The sequence below is a fragment of the Bos taurus genome, chromosome 3, assembly GCF_002263795.3.
Source record: "Bos taurus isolate L1 Dominette 01449 registration number 42190680 breed Hereford chromosome 3, ARS-UCD2.0, whole genome shotgun sequence".
Lineage (NCBI taxonomy): Eukaryota > Metazoa > Chordata > Mammalia > Artiodactyla > Bovidae > Bos > Bos taurus.
In genome coordinates, this window is record NC_037330.1 from 98936412 (window position 1) to 98959717 (window position 23306).

The 23306-nt window shown below is 37.6% G+C and overlaps 1 protein-coding gene across 5 annotated transcripts in view; it reads left to right on the top strand.

Annotated features, from left to right (window-relative positions):
• The first annotated feature begins 255 nt into the window (after nucleotides 1-255).
• The window catches only part of STIL (STIL centriolar assembly protein), a 53710-nt gene continuing 30659 nt past the window's right edge, over nucleotides 256-23306 (top strand). Inside the window, exons 1-9 of one of the 5 annotated variants that reach the window (XM_024987201.2) lie at nucleotides 256-427; nucleotides 3677-3763; nucleotides 7280-7387; nucleotides 9427-9539; nucleotides 10215-10402; nucleotides 11218-11465; nucleotides 14486-14569; nucleotides 15892-15978; nucleotides 21952-22102. In XM_024987201.2, the coding sequence (XP_024842969.1) occupies nucleotides 3720-3763; nucleotides 7280-7387; nucleotides 9427-9539; nucleotides 10215-10402; nucleotides 11218-11465; nucleotides 14486-14569; nucleotides 15892-15978; nucleotides 21952-22102 (1023 nt within the window). In that variant the 5' untranslated portion in view covers nucleotides 256-427; nucleotides 3677-3719. Of the gene's footprint in view, nucleotides 592-3676; nucleotides 3764-5337; nucleotides 5485-7279; nucleotides 7388-9426; nucleotides 9540-10214; nucleotides 10403-11217; nucleotides 11466-14485; nucleotides 14570-15891; nucleotides 15979-21951; nucleotides 22103-23306 lie in introns of those variants that run through there. The other 4 variants (XM_024987195.2, XM_059883263.1, XM_059883268.1 and 1 more) reach the window with 4 other exon arrangements.

Genomic DNA, 23306 nt, shown 5'->3' on the forward strand with positions numbered 1-23306 from the left:
TCTCATCCGCCCGGCGGGGCTTTTTCATTGCGCGTGCGCAAGTCCCGCCCCACCCCGGAACTTAACCGTTGACGAAATTGAAGTGTTTAAATCCTCCGGAATCTGATCCAGGAGCGCGGGTGGCGCCCTTCTTTCTCCACGGAGGTTTAGGATTGGTCGGCGTCGGACCGGTGCAGGGCTCTGATTGGCTGTTGCACCATAGCGTCGCGGAGACCGGGAGTGTCAAGTCCGGCACCGCCCCTTCTCCCTGATGGGTTGGGCTTCCGACCAGTCAGCAGGCGTGGCGCGGGCTTCGGTTTCGCGAGCTTGTATTTGCCGCCCCGGTTCCCGCGACCCTCAACGTCCCAGAGGCGGGGCGAGTTGGCAGAGGTTCTCCTTGGACTCTGTTCCGGCCCAGCAAACAAACCTCAACTCGGCGGAGATTGCGGTGAGTATTTTTGTGCTTCAGTTCCCCCGGGGGCCTCTGCGAGCCTGGGGGACGAGGGTGGGCAACCCTCTGCTGCCTGTTTTGGGTTCAGCGGACTAGGAGCCTGGACTAATGACGCAAAGGGAATCGGGACGATGAATTCCTTGGGAATCATTTGTACTTAGGTATGTGAACAAAGTTTTCAATCGATAACATGCTATCATATTAATTTTTTACTGTAAAAATGTCTGGACGGAAGCCCAGTATGCTCGGACAGCTACATAGTAATGAGTGATAGTTGCTCAATCTTGCCTGACTCTTTGCAACCCCATGGACTGTAGCCTGCCAGGCTCCTCTGTCCATGGAATTCTCCAAGCAAGATTGCTGGAGTGGGTTGCCATTTCCTTCTCCAGCTACATAGTAAGGGATCGGTTAACGTTTAAAGTTCGTGGTCGGCTGGAAGTGATTTATAAATAACAAAGCGTGAAAATGCTGTGGGTGTGAACACAGTCGGTAGTAACACCACCATGGTATCTAGGAGACGGTTTCACAGAGGAGTTGATATTCGGATTGGATTGTGAAGGATGATGAGAGTTTACCAGGGCTTTCCCAATAAAAGGGACAGTAGGTGTGCGTGGATACTGCCAGTATCCACTGAATGTGATGTAGGAGTGAAGGGATGTGTGGGATAATAGGATGGGGCCAGGTTCTGAAAGTCCTTTATTCTGAAGAAGAGCCGGAGCTTCCCTGGTGGCTCAGACTGTAAAAAGTCTGCCTGCAAATCAGGAGACCTGGTTCAACCCCAGGGTCAAGGAGGATCCCCTGGAGAAGGGAATGGCAACCCACTCCAGTGTTCTTGCCTGAAGAATTCCATGGACAAAAGAGCCTGGCGGGCTAGTCCATGGGGGTGACAGAGTCGGACACGACTGAGTAATTGGATGGACATTGAAAGAAGACGTAAAGAAAGCTGAATGCTGAAGAATTGATGCTTTTGAATTGTGGTGTTGGAGAAAACTCTTTGAGAGTCCCTTGGACTGTAAGGAGATCCAGCCAGTCCATCCTAAAGGAAATCAGTCCTGAATATTCATTGGAAGGACTGATGTTGAAGCTGAAACTCCAATATTTTGGCCACCTGATGTGAAGAGCTGACTCATTTGAAAAAACCCTGATGCTGAGAAAGATTGAGGGCAGGAGGAGAAGGGGAAGACAGGGGATGAGATGGTTGGATGGCATCACCGACTCAATGGACATGGGTTTGGGTGAACTCCGGGAGTTGGTGATGGACAGGGAGGCCTGGCGTGCTGCAGTTCATGGGGTTGCACAGAGTTGGACAGACTGAATGATTGAACTGAACTGAATTGAAAGAAGAGCCATCAACTCTTTAAGCCAGAGAATAACTTGGTCAGATTTATATAGCAATAATTCCCCGGTGGCTCAAATGGTAAAGAATCTGCCAGCAGTGCAGGAGATCCAGGTTCCATCCCTGGGTCGGGAATGGCTACCCACTCCAGTTTTCTTGCCCGGAGAATTCCATAGACAGAGGAGCCTGGCTGGCTACAGTCCTTAGGGTCACAAAGAGTTGGACACGACTAAGCAACTAATGCTTTTCAACCCTTTTTGACTGAGCACAAAGGCAGCCCTTCTGGTAGCACTGTGGAGACTTTTCAGTAAATCTGGTGAGAGCTAATAAAGTCAGGAACTGAGGCAGTGGAGATGGACAGTTTATATTGGGGAAGAGGGAGAAAGGAGAGATAAGGATGACTTGATGGTTTCCATTTGATACACAACTATGCCATTATCCAGGGAGAATATGTTTTGCTAGGTATAAGTGTTACATGATATTACTTTCACTACATTAGCTTTAATTGCTTGTGTGTTACTATCAATTAACTGTCTCCTATGGGTTTTTTTTTGAAATGAGAAATAATAGGTCAACATTTTTTATTTATCTTAATGCATAAAGGAAGAAGAGACAGATAAGGAGTTTTAAGACTCTTGTTTAATAAAGAAAAACGGCACTTTATTACTTCTGAAAGTTACAACTATCAATCTGAATATTGTTGTCCATGACAACCAAGTAGCATAGAAGGACTTTAAAGTTTAAAACATGCATTCCATAGAAGCTGCATGAAGTCCAGATACCTCTAAGAGGGACATTTTATCAACCTTACAAGGGCACTTTAAATAGGATTTGGTTTTTGTAAATATTTCCAGATTCTGACTTTAACTTAAAAAATTTTCTGAATGACTTCTGCACCAGAATGAATAACTCTCTCCTTCCTTACCTTGCTTTTAAACAATTCTTGTTAGGATTGAAGTAGAATACACAGGGCCTAAAGATTCTAACTCTAAGATTTGATAAAAAAACATAGCAAATAATGAGCTGTGAAGAAAGGACTTTGGGGTCTGTGTTTTGCTTTTATAATATTTAGATGTCGATATCCAATGGGTAGGACTTCCCAGCGGCTCAGTGGTAAAGAATCTGCCTGCAATGCAGGAGACCTAGGGTCTGATTCCTGAGTGGGGAAGATCCCCTGGAGAAGGAAATGGGGACCCACTCCAGTGTTCTTGCCTGGGAAATCTCATGGACAGAGGAGGCTTGTGGGCTAGAGTCTACAGGGTTGCAGCGTCAGACTTGACTTAGTGACTAAACAGCAATAAGAATCCAGTAGGCAATTAGAAATACAGATGTGAAACTTGGAAGAGAGGCAGACAGAGTTTGGTATGTTTGCTTCGGAAGCAATGGGAGTGGATGAGATTGCCCAGAGAATGTATGAGGAGCCAAGAAAAGACCACTGACTTGGCACTAATACAGGTTAGTTTGTGGGTATGCAGTATTTGTCTCCTATCTCCACAAACTTGAAAATTTGTTGACTTTATTATAGACCAAATAAATATCTAGCCCAAATTGTTCCTATTTGCTGTTTTGTGGTTTTCTGACTATTATGAAGCTTTTGGTTAAAGTCTCATGTATTAAATACTACCTGCCCTACCCAGCTCACTAAATTAATACAAGGATCTTGGTGCAGAATCTTAATAAATAGATAGTTGGTGGGATTTGCTGCCTAGAATAAATATTAACATTAATTTATAGGCCAAATACTACAAAGTAGTGATCCGAATTCATAAGCACTTTATCTTATTCATCTATGGATGAAGACACTTCATATAAGTAACCTAATTTTGTCTGTTATTTTGCTAATATGTGGTTAAATCATGTTTCTTTTTATTTTTTGTCACTCATTAGTAATATTCTATTTATTTCTTTAGGTTCCTGAGCATGTGAAATTGAATAAATCATTCACCAACTATCATGGAGTCTACATATCCTCTTGCAGGGCCCCAGATAAATACCAGGTATAGAAATATTTTTACAGAATGTGCTTTTCACAGTTACTCACATAATTTGGGTTGGAAGAGAGGAGAAAAAAATAATCTTTAGAATCAGGAAAATCTGGGTCCATATCCCAGCTTTACCATTTATTAGGTGGGTGACCATGATTAAGTTATTTAACTTCTCTAAGCTTCAATTTCCTCATCTGTAAATTGGGGACAGTAATCTCTATCAGAAGGTTATTGTGAAGGGTTAAATAAGACTACTAAACTAAAGGGTCTGGGACATTGTAGACATTCAGTAAATCTTAGTCTCATTTCCTCCTTTCCTTATTTTAGTTTCACAGAGGGTCTTTGTATTGATGAAAAATAATACCTGAACTTTTGAGGCTAAAGATCACATACATATTTATTTACATCCTAGACAAATGGGAAAACGGTTGAGTTCCTTCCCTCTTATAAACTCTAATTATTTGATCGGAAAAATTTCACACTGAATGTACCTAAGCCTTTTCCCACTCAGTGTGGTGTGAGGAGGAGGAGCTTGCCACCTGTCCCCTAATTTTCTCAGTCTGTCACTACTTTGAGGAGCAGACAAAATGGCTTGAGTTATTTGGCTCTTTGGATCATTTATTGTTCTTTTTTCCCCCTTGAGAAGAACAATTATTGCTGACATGTAAATTTCTTTTCTTCTAAACTAGAATTGCATCCATGAGTTACCTTTATTCTCTGTGTTATTTTTCTTTGTGCCAGATGTTCTTGATGAAGACAATGGGAAACATGACCCAAAGAGGCTATCATATTCTTTTGCTTAATTTTGGCCCTTCTGTTCTCTCCTGTTGCTACCTCTTACTCTTTGAAACTTTATCAGCCTTTGTTCTTCTCTTTAATTTTATTATTGGGTCAAATCCATTCCTTACATTCTAGGGAAAATAATTCATTTATTGAACTCTGGTTTTCAGTAATCTGTGGGCTTTTAGGGCAGCAGTTTTGAATTATTTTTGTTTACAAACCCCTTTGAATGTCTAATAGCCATGAATTTCATTCCCTAAGGAAAAGTACTTTTATACATACATGCAGAACTTTGCACCCAATTTCAAGGTGTTTTTATCTTTCTTGCCTCTCAAGTCTGTCTCCCTGTATACTTTAGATTAAGGAAAAAATTAATAACAACCAGGTTCTGTGCTAATAGGCACTTTGCATACATTATTTTTATTTAATCCTCACAACAAACCCATGAGGAATGGGTACTATTATTATCCCCCTCTTTTTTTTTTTTTCAATGAAGAAACTAGCATAGAGATCTTAACCAACCCAAAGTTATACAGTTGGTAACTGGTATAGCCAGTATTTACAGCTGAAATGATTTCTACTGTGCACTATAAAGAAGTAAACCTGAAGTAGTGCAGGTTGGATTTTAAACCTGCACTACTGCTTACAGTGAAAAGAAATGGACTACTTACAACAAAAAGAAATAGCTAACCTTGAGCACTTACTGTAAGCCAGGATTTTTTCTGAGCATTTTATATATATTGACTCATTTAATAAGTATTCACTATAACTCTCCCAGGAGATACTGATATTATTTTGTTTAACAGTTGAAGAAACTCAGGCACAGAGACATTGATTGGATCATGGTCACAGAGCCAGCAAATTTTGAAGCCAGGTTCGAAAATCAAAGACCTAAGCAGCTGATAGCCAGGCTTTGCTTTTAACCCTTAAATCATTCTTCCTCTCTCCAACTGGTAAATAATAAACATATTAGATGTAGAGACATAGATAAATTGACAGTTTGTCACTTAACTACCTTTGTGACTTTGAACAAATTTCTTTTTTTTTTTTTTTTTAAATATTTATTCATTTATTTGGCTGCACCAGGTCTTAGTTGCAGCATATGGGATCTAGTTCCCTGACCAGGGATTGAACCTGGGCCTCCTGCATTGGGAGCTGAGAGTCTTAACCACTGGACCAGCAGGGAAGTCCCTAAACAAATTTCTTAATTTCAGATTGTGTCTTTATTTCAAATAAAGAGAGATTAAAAATCCTTATAAAGATTTGCAAGCACATAGCTAAGATCGATGGCATCCCACTCCAGTACTTTTGCCTGGAAAATCCCATAGACGGAGGAGCCTGATAGGCTGCAGTCCATGAGATCACTAAGAGTCAGACACGACTGAGCGACTTCTCTTTGACTTTTCACTTTCATGCATTGCAGAAGGAAATGGCAACCCACTCCAGTGTTTTTGCCTGGAGAATCCCAGGGACGGGGGAGCCTGGTGGGCTGCCGTCTATGGGGTCGCACAGAGTTGGACACGACTGAAGTGACTTAGCAGCAGCTAAGATCGTGGTAGAGCTAGACTGAACCATGGTCTAAAGCATTACATCATTCAGTTTCTAGTAGTACAAGCTTTGAAATCAGCCACACTTAGATACACATTCCAGCTCTGCTACTTAGTTGTTGTATCAAGTTGTAGAAGTTGGAGTTTGTTATCTCTAAAGTGGACAATAAAGTGTCTGAGAAAGTTTTAGTGAGAAATATTGTACATGTAAAGTGCCTAGTAGGATGCCTGGTACATAGCAGATGATCTGTGGATCTGTGATGATCTATGGATCATCATAGTAGATGACTGGGGCCAGTATTTTAGTTGGTGAGTTTTATCAGGTGATACCTGAAAGTAAGATCTAGAACAAGATATTCTTAGTGTGTGATATGATAAATAGTTTTTCAATTCAACTATTTAATAGTCTACCACCATGCAAATGCACTTTTGTACATAGCTCACTGTCAGAGCTTTCTTGCTTTAATTACATGTGACTTTAGCTGATATTTTCTCCTAGTGCTTTCTTTGCATTATTTTTCTTATTGTAGTTTTCTCAAATTACTCACTTATACAAAATAAAAACTCTGTGATGGTACTCCATATGATTTAACATTGCTTTATGTTGCTTGCATGATCTTTGTTGAGGAATTATTGATGTTTTTCTGATGCTTCGGTAATTAAACATATGTGTGGGACTTCCCTGGAAGTCCAGTGGTTGAGACTCCACTGTAGGAGGCACAGGTTCAATCACTGGTCAGGGAACTAAGATCACGCATGCCATGTGATGCTGCAAAAAGAAAAGACCTCATGTGACAGGGCCTAAAATACCAAGTTTGAAAGCCCTGAAAAGGTTTTGTGTTTTTCATAATTTTTTAAGTGTTACCCTGAAATTAGTTCAGAAAGACAGATATTAATTTAAAATTTAAATTCACGGTTTATATTCATTTTCTGTTACTTAAAGAAGATTTTATAGAATTTATACTCAGTTCTTTTTTAAAAGGCTCATGTGTATATAAATGTATATGTGAATAGGAAAAAAAGGACATAACTTTTGAGTGTTTATTCACTTGATAGTAGAGTTAGAAGAGATTTTTCTTTTACTTTTTAAAAATGTTTTTCAAATCTTCTAAAGTTAAAAAAGTAATCAGAAAAGCCCTGTTATTTAAACTGTTTCTTGTAAGATTTGTCTGTTTCTCATTGTGCTTTGGTTTTTTTTAAGGTTTTCTTCAAGCAGGATGGTGCCTTTCTATTTTCCTCCATCAAAATGTGCACTTTGGAACCCAGTGCCAATTGGAGATTTCATCTACTTACATCTCCGTTACTACAGGTATAAGATGCTTCTATTTTCAAATTAAACCAGTATAAACAGGAATCTAAAGAATATGTAAGGCAGTGGTTACTATGAATAATTATTTTTTTAACGTTTCCATCTAGGCTCCCCTGAGGCAAAATATTCTTTCTACTTCTTCTTAAACCTGTTCCTTATGATTTTGAGAAGTAGTCCTAATTTCACAGTTAAAATATTCTGTAAATCTAAGGTACTAAGTATTATAGGACTTCAAGAAGCAAAATATAATAAAAACTGAGTTTTTCATCATACTTCAGCATGGTATTTGAATAACATTGAGAAAATTGAACTAATTTTGAGTGGATAAACCATTTAAAAGGAATGTAAAATATTAGAGTTATGACCAGGATTGTGAAAGAAAGACATAGAAGCTTAGGCTTCAAGTAGTAGAAAATAGAGATCCATTGAAATATTGTATATAAGAGAGTTACTTGTTAAAAGCAGAGTTCTAAGAAGGATAGATCATAGTGGGGAGAGCTTAGAGTCAGCCCTAAGCGGGAGATGGTTTTCTGTAATCTAAGTGATAGATTTATACAATAGTGATTTAAGGTGTTAAACTAGAGCCAGACTTCTGGAGGGTCAGATCCTGATTTACCCTTTCTTATTAAGTGACCTCAGTAAAGTAGCCAAGGATCAGTTTCCTTATTTATAAAATGGGGGGCTTCCCTGGTAGCTCAGTGGATAGGCATCTGCCTGCCAATGCAGGGGACAGGGTTCGATCCCTAATCCGGGAAGATTCGATATGCCATGGAACAACTAAGCCTGTGCGCCGCAACCACTGAACCCAGGCTCTCGGGCCCGCAAGTCTGTGTGCTGCAGCAACTGCAGCCCGCATGCCTGGAGCCTGTGCTCTGCGACAAAGAGAAGCTGCCGCAGCGAGAAGCCCAGGTACTCCAAGCAGAGTGGTCTCTGCTCACCACAACTAGAGAAAGCCAGTGCAAAAAACAACAAAAACCATTGCAGCCAAAACTAAACTAAAATAAAATGGGACTGTGACACTTGTTTCACAGTACTCTTATAAGTATTAAATGAGACAGGTTTTAAAGCAGCAGTTGGCACAATGCTTGGGCATAAGAGGTAGTCAATAAATGTTAGGTATTATAAGGGTTTAGAGCAGTGTAGCAGCATTGAGACCAAGAGGAAAGGATGAAACAAGGTGTTTTGAAGAAACGTTTTATAGCATTTGGTGATCAACTGAATAGAGGAACTAAAGGAAATTACATGTCAAAAAGTTTTTAAGTTTTAAACTAGTTGGCAGAGAAGGGTGATATCATTGAATATGTAAGGCAATGATTACTGTAAATAATTTTTTAAACAATATCTTGTGGAAGTTCCGTTAAATATTTGTTAGACCTGTTGATTCTTTTCTACATGTCTCTTAACCTATGTTTTCTATTGCTATCTTTCTGTGCTACATTTTGGGTATTTCTTTTGTTCTTCAGCTCTCCTAATTTACTCTTTAGATGTGCTACTTATTAGTTGCCGTCTAACCTGTTCATTTAGGTTTTTAAATGTATATACTATACATGCCAAAGGTAATATATAATATATATACATAGTTTATAGAATAATAAATTTGGTCTTTTTTAATAGCATCTTGTTCCTTGTTCATATTTTAGAGTCCTTTTGATATTTAAGCATGTGAATTGTATTTACATTTTGTATTCAGCAATGCTGGTAACTGACGTTCATAGATAATATGTAAACAAATGGATGTGACTTATTTCAATCAAAGTTTATTTACAAAAATAGGAGACCTCATAGTTTCTTGATCTCTGCTGTGGTTCATAAAATTAAGCAAATGCCTCAAGAATAACTGTAACCTCAGTGTCTGCTTATTGCAGTTTTGCTTTCCAGGCAGCCCTCCTTACACCTTGCCTTTGACCCTAGGATTTCCCAGCAGTGATCTTTCTGTACATTTTAAAAGATATATAAAGTACCTTAGGCAACATTTCACTACAGAAGGATTTTTTAGGTATCAGATCCATCACATTCATAAAAGGCTTGTTATTTTTCAGAAATCCAAGGCTTGTGGTAACTGAAAAGACCATTCGACTTGCTTGTCGTCATGCTAAACAGAATAAAAACAACTTGCCATGCTTTTTACTTGGTTCTCTCACAGTAGATGAAGGTAACATACTTTGAAAAATTATTTTTATGACTATAATAGACTCTGTGTTTACTGCTTCAGCCAATTATTGTAATACACTTTGACCATTTTTTCTTTTTTTGCTGTATAGCAATGTTAGGAAGATGAGTTAAAGTTGACACTGCTTATCATAGATGTTGCAGTCTGGTCATGTTGATGAATATATATGCAAGTTATTTTTTTTAAATGCAAGTTTACATATATATATGTATGGCTGAGTCCCTATGCTATTCACCTGAAACTATCATATTACTTGTTAATGGGCTATACCACAATACAAAATAAAAAGTTAAAAAAAAAATTTTTTTTAATTTAAAATGAGAGTTTAATGTACTGTTAGTATGAACAAAATGCTTTCCTATAATCTGGGCTTGCTTGGTTGATTTCACATTTCATAATTGGCGTTCTAAATAATAACTGCTGGGCTTCCCTAGTGGCTCAGTGGTAAAGAACCCACCTGCCAATGCAGGAGACATGGGTTCAGTCCTTGGGTCAGGAAAATGCCCTGGAGGAGGAAATGGCAACCCACGCCAGTATTCTTGCCTGGGAAATCCCATGAACTCTAGCAGGCTACAGTTCATGGGGTCACAAAGAGTCAGACGCGACTTAGTGACTGAGCATGCATGCACACATAATAACTGCTGTTTTGTTCTACAGATGAAGAAAGTATGACATTGACAGTAGATCGTTTTGATCCTGGTCGAGAGGTACCTGAATTATTGGAAAGAATCCCTACTGCTTCTCTTCCTGGGGACTTTGTAATCCCATGCAAAATTCATACTCAAGGACTTTGTTCAAGAGAAATAATAACTCACAACGCAGATGACTTTAATTCATCTTTCAAGGTAAGATTTGTTGATAATGTGATTATTCCTAATTCAGCAAAGAATCAAATTATGTGTACTGTGTTGTATTTTAATAAACCCATATTTAATAGATATTCATAAAAATTTCTGACTAAATGATTGTTGACCTAAAGTGCAATTAACTGTAGTTTCTGAGGATGGAAATTGTAGGTGGATAACATGGGTAGCATTCTGGAAGAGGAAGCAACATGACTAAGATAGCAAAGTACAAGGGTAACATTGAGGGTGGAGATTTTTGCTGGATTTGTGGGCAGTCAGACTTCAGAACTAGTGTGTCTAGATCAGAGAGAGCCCTGTCTGCCAAGCTAAGGAATTTTAACTTTGTCTAATGGGCTGTGTTTTTCATTGACAATTTCTGAAAAGGAGATACTGTTAAATCAAGGATGATTAATGTGATAGGGCAGGCTGAATAGAGTCAGAATAGTTAGGCCTTGCAATAGTCAGGGATGTATTTGCCTAAGTAGAGTGGTGGCAGTGAGACCAGAAAGGACAGTGTACATGAGCAACTACAGAGGAAGAACTAACTTGACCATATGGGGTAATAAGAACATAATCAAAGAGGAATGGGACTTCTTTATATAGATGGAGTATAGAAAATCTTGTACAGTATAGTAAATCTTATTTGATTTAACATCATTTTTCATGTAACCTTCTGGTCACATGGAAGAAATAAGAGAATTGAAATATTGCAAATCAGAAATTTTTTTGTTAATGCAAGATATATGAAACAAATACTTTAGAGATGTGTACAGATTTCAAAATTTTAAAATAATCGTGTGGTGTTGATTCCTCAGGCTCTGCAGCATCATGTGTGTAGCAAAGAGCCCTTGGACTGTGGAAAACTGCTTGCCCTGAGAGCTCATATCACTTCCAAGGAGAGTTTGGACACTGTGGATTTCGACTTGGATTGGGCAGCAGTAACTCTAGCAAACACCTTTAAGTGCACACCTGTGAAACCCATCTCCATCATTCCAACAGCTCTAGCAAGAAATTTGAGCAGTAATCTGAATATTTCTCAAGTTCAAGGTACCTATAAATATGGGTAAGTAAAAGACATATTCATCCAGAATTTTAAATATTGGTCACATTAGTATATTTTCATGTTATTCATGTAATATGAAATAATTGTTCAGTCACTTTACATGCCTGATATGTGATGGCTAGAGAAATAACCAAGGAAGGTGATAAAGTGGTTATTTTTTTAAAAATTGCTAATTTTTTTGCTTGTTTATTTGGCTACACCGGGTGGTAGTTTTGGCGTATGGGACCTCCGATCTTTGTTGCGGGAGGAAGGATCTTTAGTTGAGTCACGCGAACTCTTAGTTGCAGTTTGTGGGATCTAGTTCCCTGAGGAGGGATCAAACCCAGGCTCCCTGCATTGGAAGTTTAGAGTCTTAGCTTCTAGACCACCAGGGAAGTCCCTAAAATTGTTAATTTTTGCTGAATTAATTATTTTTCTGATAATGAGCCTAACGGAGGCTAGAGAATTATTTGTAATATGCAGTTTTACTTGTGGATAATGAGCACAGCAGATAAAGGAGATAATTAAATTAAAATGTTACATACTCTTGCCTACTAAATTGTCAACCACTTGAGGGTGGAGTTTCCTCACATTGCTGCAGCAGCATCCTCTCCAGCCTCCTATCCGCCACTCTTGGTTTCTTAGGAAATGCATGCCAAATTGCTAGCTTTCTGGTCCTCAGCAGGGCTGCTTCCCTGAATCCTCATCCACTTTCTTTAACCATTGTCTGCTGACCTAGGTCAGACAATGTAAGCACCCACTGCTTTAAAGTCTAAGCAATTCCTTTCTGGCTTCCTTTCCCACTGACTCCACCCTAGTTCCTGTTAGGTCTCCAGAGCTGAAACTGTTCGGCAAGGTAAACTCAACTCCAAGTCTTGTCTACCAAAATGCCTCTTCAAAAAAAGATAAGAAAAAGGTTTTTCTTCTCTGAGTGTCCCTGAAATAGCAAGAAAATGCCTACATACTGATCAGAGCACCTTTCTGGTTGTAGTGGCACAAAGGAAAAAGTGTTCCAAAATGATGGAATGGTCAAAAGACAAAGTGATTTTTAAGTGTTTGAACTAAATTGAACATTTAAATTCTCTTGGAGGAATAAAGTACTTCTCAATGGGGACACAGAAATGTGTGTTAAAATTAACCAAAAAATTAGTTTATTTTCTTTAATATCTGTGTCCATCTAGTAGTGAAGCAGAAATTTATCAGGTTGTCAAGGCAGAAGAGCTCTCAAAGCAGGTGTAAGTGTCATTTTACTAATGTAAAACTCTTGCCAACTCTGGCTTAATCATCATGGTTTGATACATTCATCATCTTTGTGTTTTAAGGTTATTATAGCAATAAAACCCACTCCAGTATTCTTGCCTGGAGAACCCCAGGGACGGGGGGAGCCTGGTGGGCTGCTGTCTGTGGGGTTGCACAGAGTCAGATACGACTGAAGCGACTTAGCAGCATAGCAATAAAATGTATCTTTTGTGGTATTGTCAAGGCTTTACATCACAAATGGAATTGTTTTTACTTTGGTGTTTTAAAGCCATAACAGTAAAGTTAACTCTTTTTTTTTTTTTTTTAATTTTATTTTATTTTTAAACTTTACAATATTGTATTAGTTTTGCCAAATATCGAAATGAATCCGCCACAGGTATACCTGTGTTCCCCATCCTGAACCCTCCTCCCTCCTCCCTCCCCATACCCTCCCTCCGGGTCGTCCCAGTGCACCAGCCCCAAGCATCCAGTATCATGCATCGAACCTGGACTGGTGACTCGTTTCATACGTGATATTATACATGTTTCAATGCCATTCTCCCAAATCTCCCCACCCTCTCCCTCTCCCACAGAGTCCATAAGACTGGTCCATACATCAGTGTCTCTTTTGCTGTCTCGTACACAGGGTTATTGTTAGCATCTTTCTAAATTCCATATATATGCGTTAGTATACTGTATTGGTGTTTTTCTTTCTGGCTTACTTCACTCTGTATAATAGGCTCCAGTTTCATCCACTTCATTAGAACTGATTCAAATGTATTCTTTTTAATGGCTGAGTAATACTCCATTGTGTATATGTACCACAGCTTTCTTATCCATTCATCTGCTGATGGGTATCTAGGTTGCTTCCATGTCTTGGCTATTATAAACAGTGCTGCGATGAACATTGGGGTACACGTGTCTCTTTCCCTTCTGGTTTCCTCAGTGTGTATGCCCAGCAGTGGGATTGCTGGATCATAAGGCAGTTCTATTTCCAGTTTTTTAAGGAATCTCCACACTGTTCTCCATAGTGGCTGTACTAGTTTGCATTCCCACCAACAGTGTAAGAGGGTTCCCTTTTCTCCACACCCTCTCCAGCATTTATTGCTTGTAGACTTTTGGATCGCAGCCATTCTGACTGGTGTGAAATGGTACCTGATAAAGTTAACTCTTGACAGTTGTACTGTAGTTATCATATTCTTCAAACTTATTGTCAGTAAATAAGTACAATAATGAAGTATAAATGTAGTATAATGTCCTTTTAGGGAAAAGTGAGCTTTGGGGTTCTATCATGATTTGCAAAATTCTTTGATAGCAGTTGGAGGAATATAGTACAAGGAAGATTGAATACCGCTCACCTAATTCAGTGTCCTTCGTTGACAAGTCACATCTGTTGTAATCTTGTCAAGTCACCTGGATGCTTGATCACTTCCAGCAACAGGAAGTTCATTTCTCTCAAGGAAATCTATTTGGTTCTGAAATTGTCAGCCTTGATTTTAATACTTTTGATTTTTAAAAAGTTGACACTTTCAGAGCAAGCTTTTTCAAAAGATGTGTAATCTTCATTGACCATTTTAATAGATAGATAGAAATTTTAAGATATTAAATCTGTTCTATTTTGTCCTTGGAATTGCTGGAGTCTTTTTCTACACTTTGAACTCTTTTCTTTGTGTGTATGTGAGAGAAATTATTCATTTGAATCCTTTTCTCTGCCTGAAATATACTTCTTTAGCATTCAGATGATTCTCTTTTAGGTAAAGTACATAGTTCCAATTGTTTTTATATGAATGTCTCTTGTTTAGATATCTCACCATGGATGAGACACGCAAGCTGTTACTTTTGCTGGAATCTGATCCCAAGGTCTATTCTCTACCATTAGTGGGAATGTAAGTATTGCATTATTTATAAAAACCTTTTCAGCCATATATGTATTTAAATATATATGATAAACATGTGAATCATTTGTACTATAAATATGTCATTAATACTTGGATCAAGGGAAAGGCTACCCACTCCAGTATTCTGGCCTGGAGAATTCCATGGACAGTCCATGGGGTCGCAAAGGATCGGACACAACTGAGCGACTTTCACTTTTACCTTATAAAATCGTGAATGCCAATGATGCTTAAGCTTTCTTATTTTAATAGCTGAACCAATTAAAGCAAGATTTTTGTCCAATCTTAGGAAGAATTCTAGTATATAAAGAAAAGCTGAATTCTTCTGGTTGAAGCTGAAGCCCTAGAGCCCTGTTTCTTTAATCTTACTCACTATTCCAGTCCTTAAGGCAATTTGAAGAATCCAGGACTCAGAATATAACCTTGTTTAAAATGCCAGACAATTTTCCAGAAATTCTCAGTATTTATGGCTGTCTCTTTCAAGTTAGTGGCTAATGACATTTTGGCAGATTATTCAGTCAGAAATTTATCTTAATTCAGTATTTATTGAGTGCTTACCCTATACATAGTCTTGTGTTGGGATTTAAAGCTCAAGGAATTTATAATTTACTATGAAATAAACAGTTTAGAGTGAGCACTATTGCTGTTTTTAAGAGAGATGATGGGGAAAGGCAAACTTGAGCTGGACCTTACGTGTGTGGCCAATAGAAGGAAGGACTGATGAGGTAAGGAACCCATGTGTGGGAATGGTATGTGCAGAGTTAAAAAATAAGAGTGCACAAATGTTTTGTGGACTATGAAATCTATTTACTGTCTGTTCACTCTGGTCTTGGCAGTGGCTGTGTGTTAGTCCTGCTAAGTGAGTATTTGTTAAGAATTTTCTGTGTTTCAGGCTACCCTGTATATTTATAGAATTCAGTCCTTTCAATAACTATGGTTTTAGGCTGCTAACTTCATCCTCCCTTATTTTAGAATATTCTTTCTAGTGCAGGCTAATTGATTAATTCTTGTTTTCACCTCTGTTGTTAACCATTTTCTCTCTCACCATTTGACTACCATGTCAGGTGGAAAAGGACAGAAAGTAGTGCTCTCTCTATAAGTATCCATCTATAGTTATAGCTATATCTATAGTCTTCCCCTTAATTATCACCATGGTTTAATGTTCATAGATTTCTTAATTATGAGCCCTTTAATTTATTCCTCGTGAATGCCAAGAATCTCTGCCACATTACCTTGAGAAGAACATAATCTAAAGGATGTTAAATACTAATTTGTAAATGACTATAGTTCTTAATTTCTATTTTTTGTTTTAGCTGGCTGTCTGGAATTATACATATCTATAGTCCTCAGGTATGGGCCTGCTGCTTGCGATACATGTTCAGTTCTTCTATTCAAGAAAGGTAGGTGATGTTTTTATTTTGATAGGGTTTTATTTTGATCTTTTCCTCTACTCATGTTTAATTGGTATCATTTAAGATTCATGCAATGCCTTAACCTTTTATATTATTTACAAACCAGAAGAACAAACACACCAAGGAAAACAAGCCTTACATTAAGTAGGAATAAAACCAGACAAAAAAGATGATGTTGTGCTAAACTTGGAAATATCAAGAAATTCACTTGTCTAACAACAGTACTGTAACACAAAAGATACATTTTTAATGAGTGGAGGGAAAAAAACCCTTGGGATCATCTACTCTAGCATTCTATTTTATAAAAAAGATTAATTTTCACTGATGTGACTGAAAATAAGTTAGAATTTTTTTACCTTACAAGTGTTTTATTTACTCAGTGCTACTGATAGTACCCTAAGAAACACTTGAAGTTTAATGTTCTTGGAACTAAAGTATAAGCTTTGGAAGTAATAAACTTTCTGACCTCACTTCCTCATTTTATTTTGTACATGATACCACTGTTTGCCTCTTACTTTCTTCGTCTATTAAATGAAAATCCCATATTCTCTTTCTGTCTGCTTTGGTGGCTATAATGCACTTAAAAGAAAATTTAATGGAAAGCCAGTGCAAGTACATGACAATAAATCAGACATACATAAAGATGCATAATAAAAATGTCTCTTCCACCCCATTTCCCCAGATACCCCATCCCCAGAGACAACCACAGTTCAAGGATTGCTTCCTTCTTGAAGCATAGACAAATATCACCCTTCCTGACCTATAAAAGTTAAATCAAAAATGAGATCACACTGTTTACCCTTTTCTCTGTTGCTTTTTTCTTTATGTCATTACAACTTAGAGATCATTACTAAATCTTGGCACATATAGATTTAAGACGTATGTTTTACAACTGAATAGTAAATAATAGATACTACATTTTTAAAACTGCTCCTTTTGCTTGCAGATAACTTTGTGTTATACATCTTTGTGTGCAGATACTAGTATATTTGTAGAATAAATACCTAAACGTGTTTTTTTTTTTTTTCTGGGTGAAATAGCATATAATTTTAAGTTTTGGTGCGTGCTAAGTCGCTTCAGTCATGTCCCACTGTGTGAGACCCTTCCAGGCTTCTCTGTCCATGGGATTCTCCAGGGAAGAATACTGGAGTGAGTTATCATGCCCTTATCCAAGGAATCTTCCCAACCCAGTGACGGAACCTATGTCTCTTGCATCTCCTGCGTTGGCAGGCAGATTCTTTACCACTAGCGCCACCTGGGAAGCTTTGGTAGATATTGCCAATTTGCCCTTCAAAGGCTACCAATTTATAATCTTTCTGACCGTATTTGAGAGTGCCTGTTTTCTCCATCCCCTCACTAACACTGTGGAACAAGTATTTGTTGAGCGCCTACTATGTATCAAGCACTATTTGTGATATTGGCAGTAAGCAGTACACAAAATAAAGACCCTATAGAGAAAAGCATTAAATAGGAAAAGTAAAATAAATAGTAGTTTACAAGGTGATAAGTGCTGTGAAGAAAAACAAGCAGGGGAGGCAGATGTTGTGTTGATACACTGGCAGGTAGGGTTGCAGTTTTAAACAGGCAGTCAGGCAGGCGAAGACCTGAAATGAGGAAGTAAGCCGTGTGGCTGTCGGGGGCAGCGTCCCAGACAGATGGGTGCAAAGGCTGTGCGTGAAAGATCACCTTGCATCTTTAAGGCACAGAAAGGAGGTAGTGTGGCTGGAGAGGAGTGAGGAAAGGGAAAAACAATAAGACCTCAGAGAGGTAACTGGAGGGCCGTCATTGGACTTTGATCTTTGCAGAACTGACAGAGGAAAAATGGCCTTTTCTGATGTTTTATCACATCAGCTTCTTGGAACTTCCTAATCATGTCTCTTGCCTTTATTCTATTGGATTGTACATCTTTTTCACATTGCTTTACAACAGCTCTTTTTCTTATTCTCTGTATGTATGCATTTATACAATATGTAAAGTATACAGAGAAAATGGGCTTCTCTGGTGGCTCAGCAGTAAAGAATCCGCCTGCAGTGCAGGAGACATGGGTTCGATCCCTGGCTTGGGGAGATCCCCTGGAGGAGGGCATGTAACCTACTCCAGTATTCTTGCCTGGAAAGTCCCATGGACAGAAGAGCCTGGCGGGCTAGAGTCCCTAGGGTTGCAAAGAGTCAGACACTAGTGAAGCAACTAACCACACATGCACACACAGAGATCTATGTATTTATTAAAATATATGTGTTATACGCTACAAAGATTTTATATATGCATATAAATGTGTTACAAAAAAGTGCATATGTATATATGTATTGGTGGGATTCTCAGGTGACTTAGTGGTAAAGAAGCTGCCTCCAGTGCAGGAGACACAGGTTCAATCCCTGGGTTGGGAATATCCTCTGGAGAAGGAAATAGAACCCACTCAAGTATTCTTGCCTGGGAAATCCCATGGACAGAGGAGCCTGGTGGGCAACAGTCCAGTCTGTGGGAGTCACAAAGAGTTAGATATGACTGAGCTCTCTATAGATACATAGGCACAAGTTTATTTCCCCCAGAATGTCATTTTATTTGACTTTGGTTAATATTTTTTCCCAAATAGATGTTTTTTTAAAGTCAGATTTATCCTTCCTTTTTCTGCTTTGGTTAGAAAGGATTTTTATTAAAAATCTCCTTAGAAGCTTTTACAATTCTACTTTTTACATTTTATTTTAATTGTAAAATAAAATTAGTTTTCCTTGCAATAAAATGGAAAGTAAATTTTCATTTTGGCATATTAGTACAATTAAGTTTTATTATCAGTGACTGGTCTTGCTTTAATTACTTATTGATAGTAAATGCTCGGTAAAGTTAGTTTTGAAGCTCTCTCTGTTAGTCTGAAGCATTAGGCAATTTCTTTGATACCTGGACTGTAATGCCACCCTTTAACCAAAGAGGCATCAGTATTGCTTGACATAGCTTAGGTTGATACTTAACAGCATTCTGATCAGTGGTCTTATCTGACTCTCAAGCGAGGAATTGAACAGAATGGGCATTCTGCCTCCTGAATCCCCACTGCCTTATTTTGTTAATAGTATAATATATCCCAAATCATTTTCATTCAACATTTTACAGAGTAGAGAATTACTAAAAGTATTTTTAAATGCTGGGTTTTGGTGTGTGTTTTAAGGACTCTTGATTACTTTACAAATATTTGTTGAGTCATGTAGTGAACAAAATGAATATTCATTTTATCATTGTTTACAATAGTGAAATACTATAAATAATTTAAATATCCACTTTTAGAAGTCTACATGAATCAGTAATAGCACATCTATATGTTATATTACTGGATAGTAACTAGCAAAGAATCAGAATATCAAAGGTATAGTATAGAATATACTGTATAGTATAGAATAGTATAGAATATAGTGACATGGAAAGAAATCCAAGATTGTCAAATAAGAACTAGCAAATGCAATTAAGGAAACAGTTCCATTTACCATTGCAGCAAAAAGAACAAAATACCTAGGAATAAACCTGTCTAACCTGACCTGTACTCAGAAAATTATAAGATACTGGTGAAAGAAATTGAATATGATGCAAACAGAGAGATGTGCTATGTTCTTAGACAGGAAAAATCAGTATTGGTAAAATGGCTGTACTACCCAAAGCAATCTACAGATTCAGTGTAATCCCTCTCAGATTACCAGTGGCATTTTTCACAGAATTAGAACCAAAAAATTATAGAGCCAAAAAATTATACAAATTTTATGGAAACACAGAAGACCCCAAATAGCCAAAGCAATCTTGAAAAAGAAAAACTGATCTGGGGGAATCAGGTCCCTTGTCTTCAGACTGTGCTACAAAGCTACATTAATCAAGACAGTGTGAAAAAATATGGTACTGGCACAGAAACGGAAATATCAGCCAGTGGAATAGGATAGAAAGCCCAGAGATGAACCCATACACCTATAGTCATCTAATCTATGACAAAGAGAAGAGTATACAGTGGAGAAAGGACAACCTTCTTTAATAAGTGGTGCTGGGACAACTGAACAGCTACATGTAAAAGACTGAAATTAGAATGCTCCCTAACACCATACCTGGAGAAGGAAATGGCAACCTACTCCAATATTCTTGCCTGGGAAATCCCATGAACAGAGGAGCCTGGCTAGCCACAGTCCATGGAGTCGCAAAGAATCAGACCTGACTGATTGAGTAAACAACAACAACTAACAGCATACACAAAAATAAACTCAAAATAAAGACCTAAATGTAAGGGCGGACACTGTAAAACTTAGAAGAAAATATAGGCAGACCACTCACTGACATATATTGTAGCAAGATCTTTTCTGACCCACCTCTTAGAGTTATGAAAATAAAAACAAAAATAAATAGGTGGGACCAAATTAAACTCAAAAGCTCTTGCACAGCAAAGGAAACCATAGACCAAACAAAAAGACAACCCCTAGAATGGAAGAAAATATTTGCAAATGAAGTGACTGACAAGGGATTAATCCCCAAAATATATAAACAGTTCATGCAGCTCAATATCGGAACCAAGCAGTCAGTATCAGTTAGTCTCTAGTTGTGTCTGACTCTTTGCAACCCTGTGGACTGCAGCACGCCAGGTTTCCCTGTCCATCACCAACTCCTGGAGCTTGCCCAGACTCACATCCATGGAGTCGGTGATGCCATCCAACCATCTCATCCTCTGTCGTCCCCTTCTCCTGCCTTCAATCTTTCCCAAAATGAGGGGTTTTTTCCAATGAGTCAGTTCTCGTCAGGTGGCCAAAGTATTGGAGCTTCAGTATCAGTCCTTCCAATGAATATTCAGGACTGATTTCCTTTAGGATTGACCAAGTAACCCAGTGGAAAAATGGGCAGAAGACCTATATAGACATTTCTCCAAAGAAAACATACAGACCAACAAACACTTGAAAAGATGCTCAGCATCACTTATTAAAGAAATGCAAATCAAAGCTACAATGAGGTATTACCTCACACAGGTCAGAATGGTCATCATCAAAAAACCTACAAACAATAGATGATGGAGAAGATGTGGAGCAAAGGGAACTCCACGCTGTTGGTGCGGATGTATTATAAATTGGTACAGCCACTGTGGAGAACAGTATGGAGGTTCCTTAAAAAATTAAAATTAGAACTACCATATTACCCAGCAATCCCACTCCTGGGCATATACCTGGAAAAAAATTGTAATTCCCAAAGATTTATGCACCCCAATGTTCAGTGTAGCCCTATTTACAATAGCCAGGACATGGAAGCAACCTAAATGTCCATCAATAGAGGAATGGATAAAGAAGACATGGTACATATATATAATATAATGGAATATTACTCAGCCATTAAAAGGAACAGAATTGGGCCATTTGCAGAGATGTGGATAGACCTAGAGATTGTCATACTGAGTGAAGTAAGTCAGAAAGAGAAAAGCAGATATCAAATAATATTACTTATATGTGGAATTTAGGAAAATGATACAGATTAATTTATTTGCAAAGCAGAAATAGACAGATGTGGAGAACAAACCTCTGGATATCAAGGGGAGTGGTGGGTAGGATGGATTGGGAGATTGGGATTGACATATATATACTACTATGTATAAAATAGATAACTAATGAGAATCTACTGCAGAGCACATGGAACTCTACTTAATGCTTGTGGTGGCCTAAATGGGAGGAAATCTGAAAATGAGGGGTTGTATGTTGTGTAACTGATGCAATTTGCTGTACAGCAGAAACTAACACAACATTGTAAATCAACTATACTCCAGTAAAAATTAATTGCAGGGGGTGTGGATTCAATACCTGGTCAGAGAAAAGTAAGCATAGGTGTGCTCTTCAGTTTTTTTCCAAAAATTGGACTGTTTAGTCTGTTAACTAAGTTGAGAGACTCAAATAGAATTCTTTGATGTGCTTTTGTTATTTTCAATAAATTTTAAGTAAATGGCATTTTTTTTTTGTCCAGGGTTTTTTCAGAATCTGGAAATTTCATCATAGTTCTCTATTCTGTGACACATAAGGACCCTGAATTTTATGAATGCCTCCCTTGTGATGGCAGGTTACCTGACCTTCGATTCCAGCTACTAACCAGCAAGGAAACATTACGCCTTTTCAAAGTAAGTGTGATTGGACCACCTAGCACACTAATGACTACTTAGTTATATGTTACTGTATATTGGCCTTTTAAACCCAGTGGTCTCTACCCTTTAAAATAGTAACTCAAAGTGTTAGGCTTTCTTTATTTTTGATCAGTCTTACTTAATATTAATTTTATTCATTTATGGTTAATTTCATTTTGTAAATTTTAGGACATACCTCCAGAACCAAATTCTAATACAGGATCAAATGTTATCCACAGAGTAACTTTTCCCTGTTTTTCTAAAACCTTTTAAGGCTATATCAAGAATTTATGTATTGTTTCATTTTATGATGTTGAGAGTTAATTTGTGATCTTAGTGTTTCCTTTGTCCTGAAAGTTACTTTTTTAATTATGGGTATAAAAAATGATTTCTCATAGTTAAAAATCAGCATCTATAATATGTAATCCTTGGATTCAGAGTGGATTGTTGCTGTATCCAATAACATACATAAAAATACATTTAGGTGACAGTCCCAGAAAAAGTAGGTCTTTGAAACCATAAGTATCATTATGTAAAAGCATTCTAAGGCTGGGAATTGCCTCGTGGTCCATTGGCTAAGACTCTGTGCTCCTTCCTGGTCAGGGAACTAGATCCCACATGCCACAGCTAAGACACAGTATAGCCAAATAAATGAATAAATAAAAATATAATGTTTTTTTAAATGAAATATATTCTTTTAAGAAAAACATTCTAAGGCCAATAAAAAATAATTCTAAAAAAAAATTATGTATCTTTTTACAAAAATATTGACAATCCCTAAATAACAGTGTGTTTCTACTCAGATCTTATTTTGTGCCTTTAATTTCATTTATAGGTTGTATTGATTCATGAATCAAGTTTTTGTATTTTAATTATAAGCATAATCATCTTTGAGGTATAATTACTTATTTCCATTTTAGAGACATATATCATTCACTCATTTTATTCTTCAGATTGTATCCTCAGTTTAAAGTTACTATTTAACTGAATCCTGGTTATTAAGTTGTAAGTTATATAGCAAAATTAAGTTTTCACTTTCATTTATATAGTAAGCAGATAGTTTTTTAAAAGGTTGAATAAAAATAGAATTACCATATGATTCAGTAATTCCACTTCTGGGTGTTTATCCAAAGGAAACAAAAACACTAACTCAAAAAGATACCCACACCACCATGTTAATTGCAACAGTATTTACAATAGC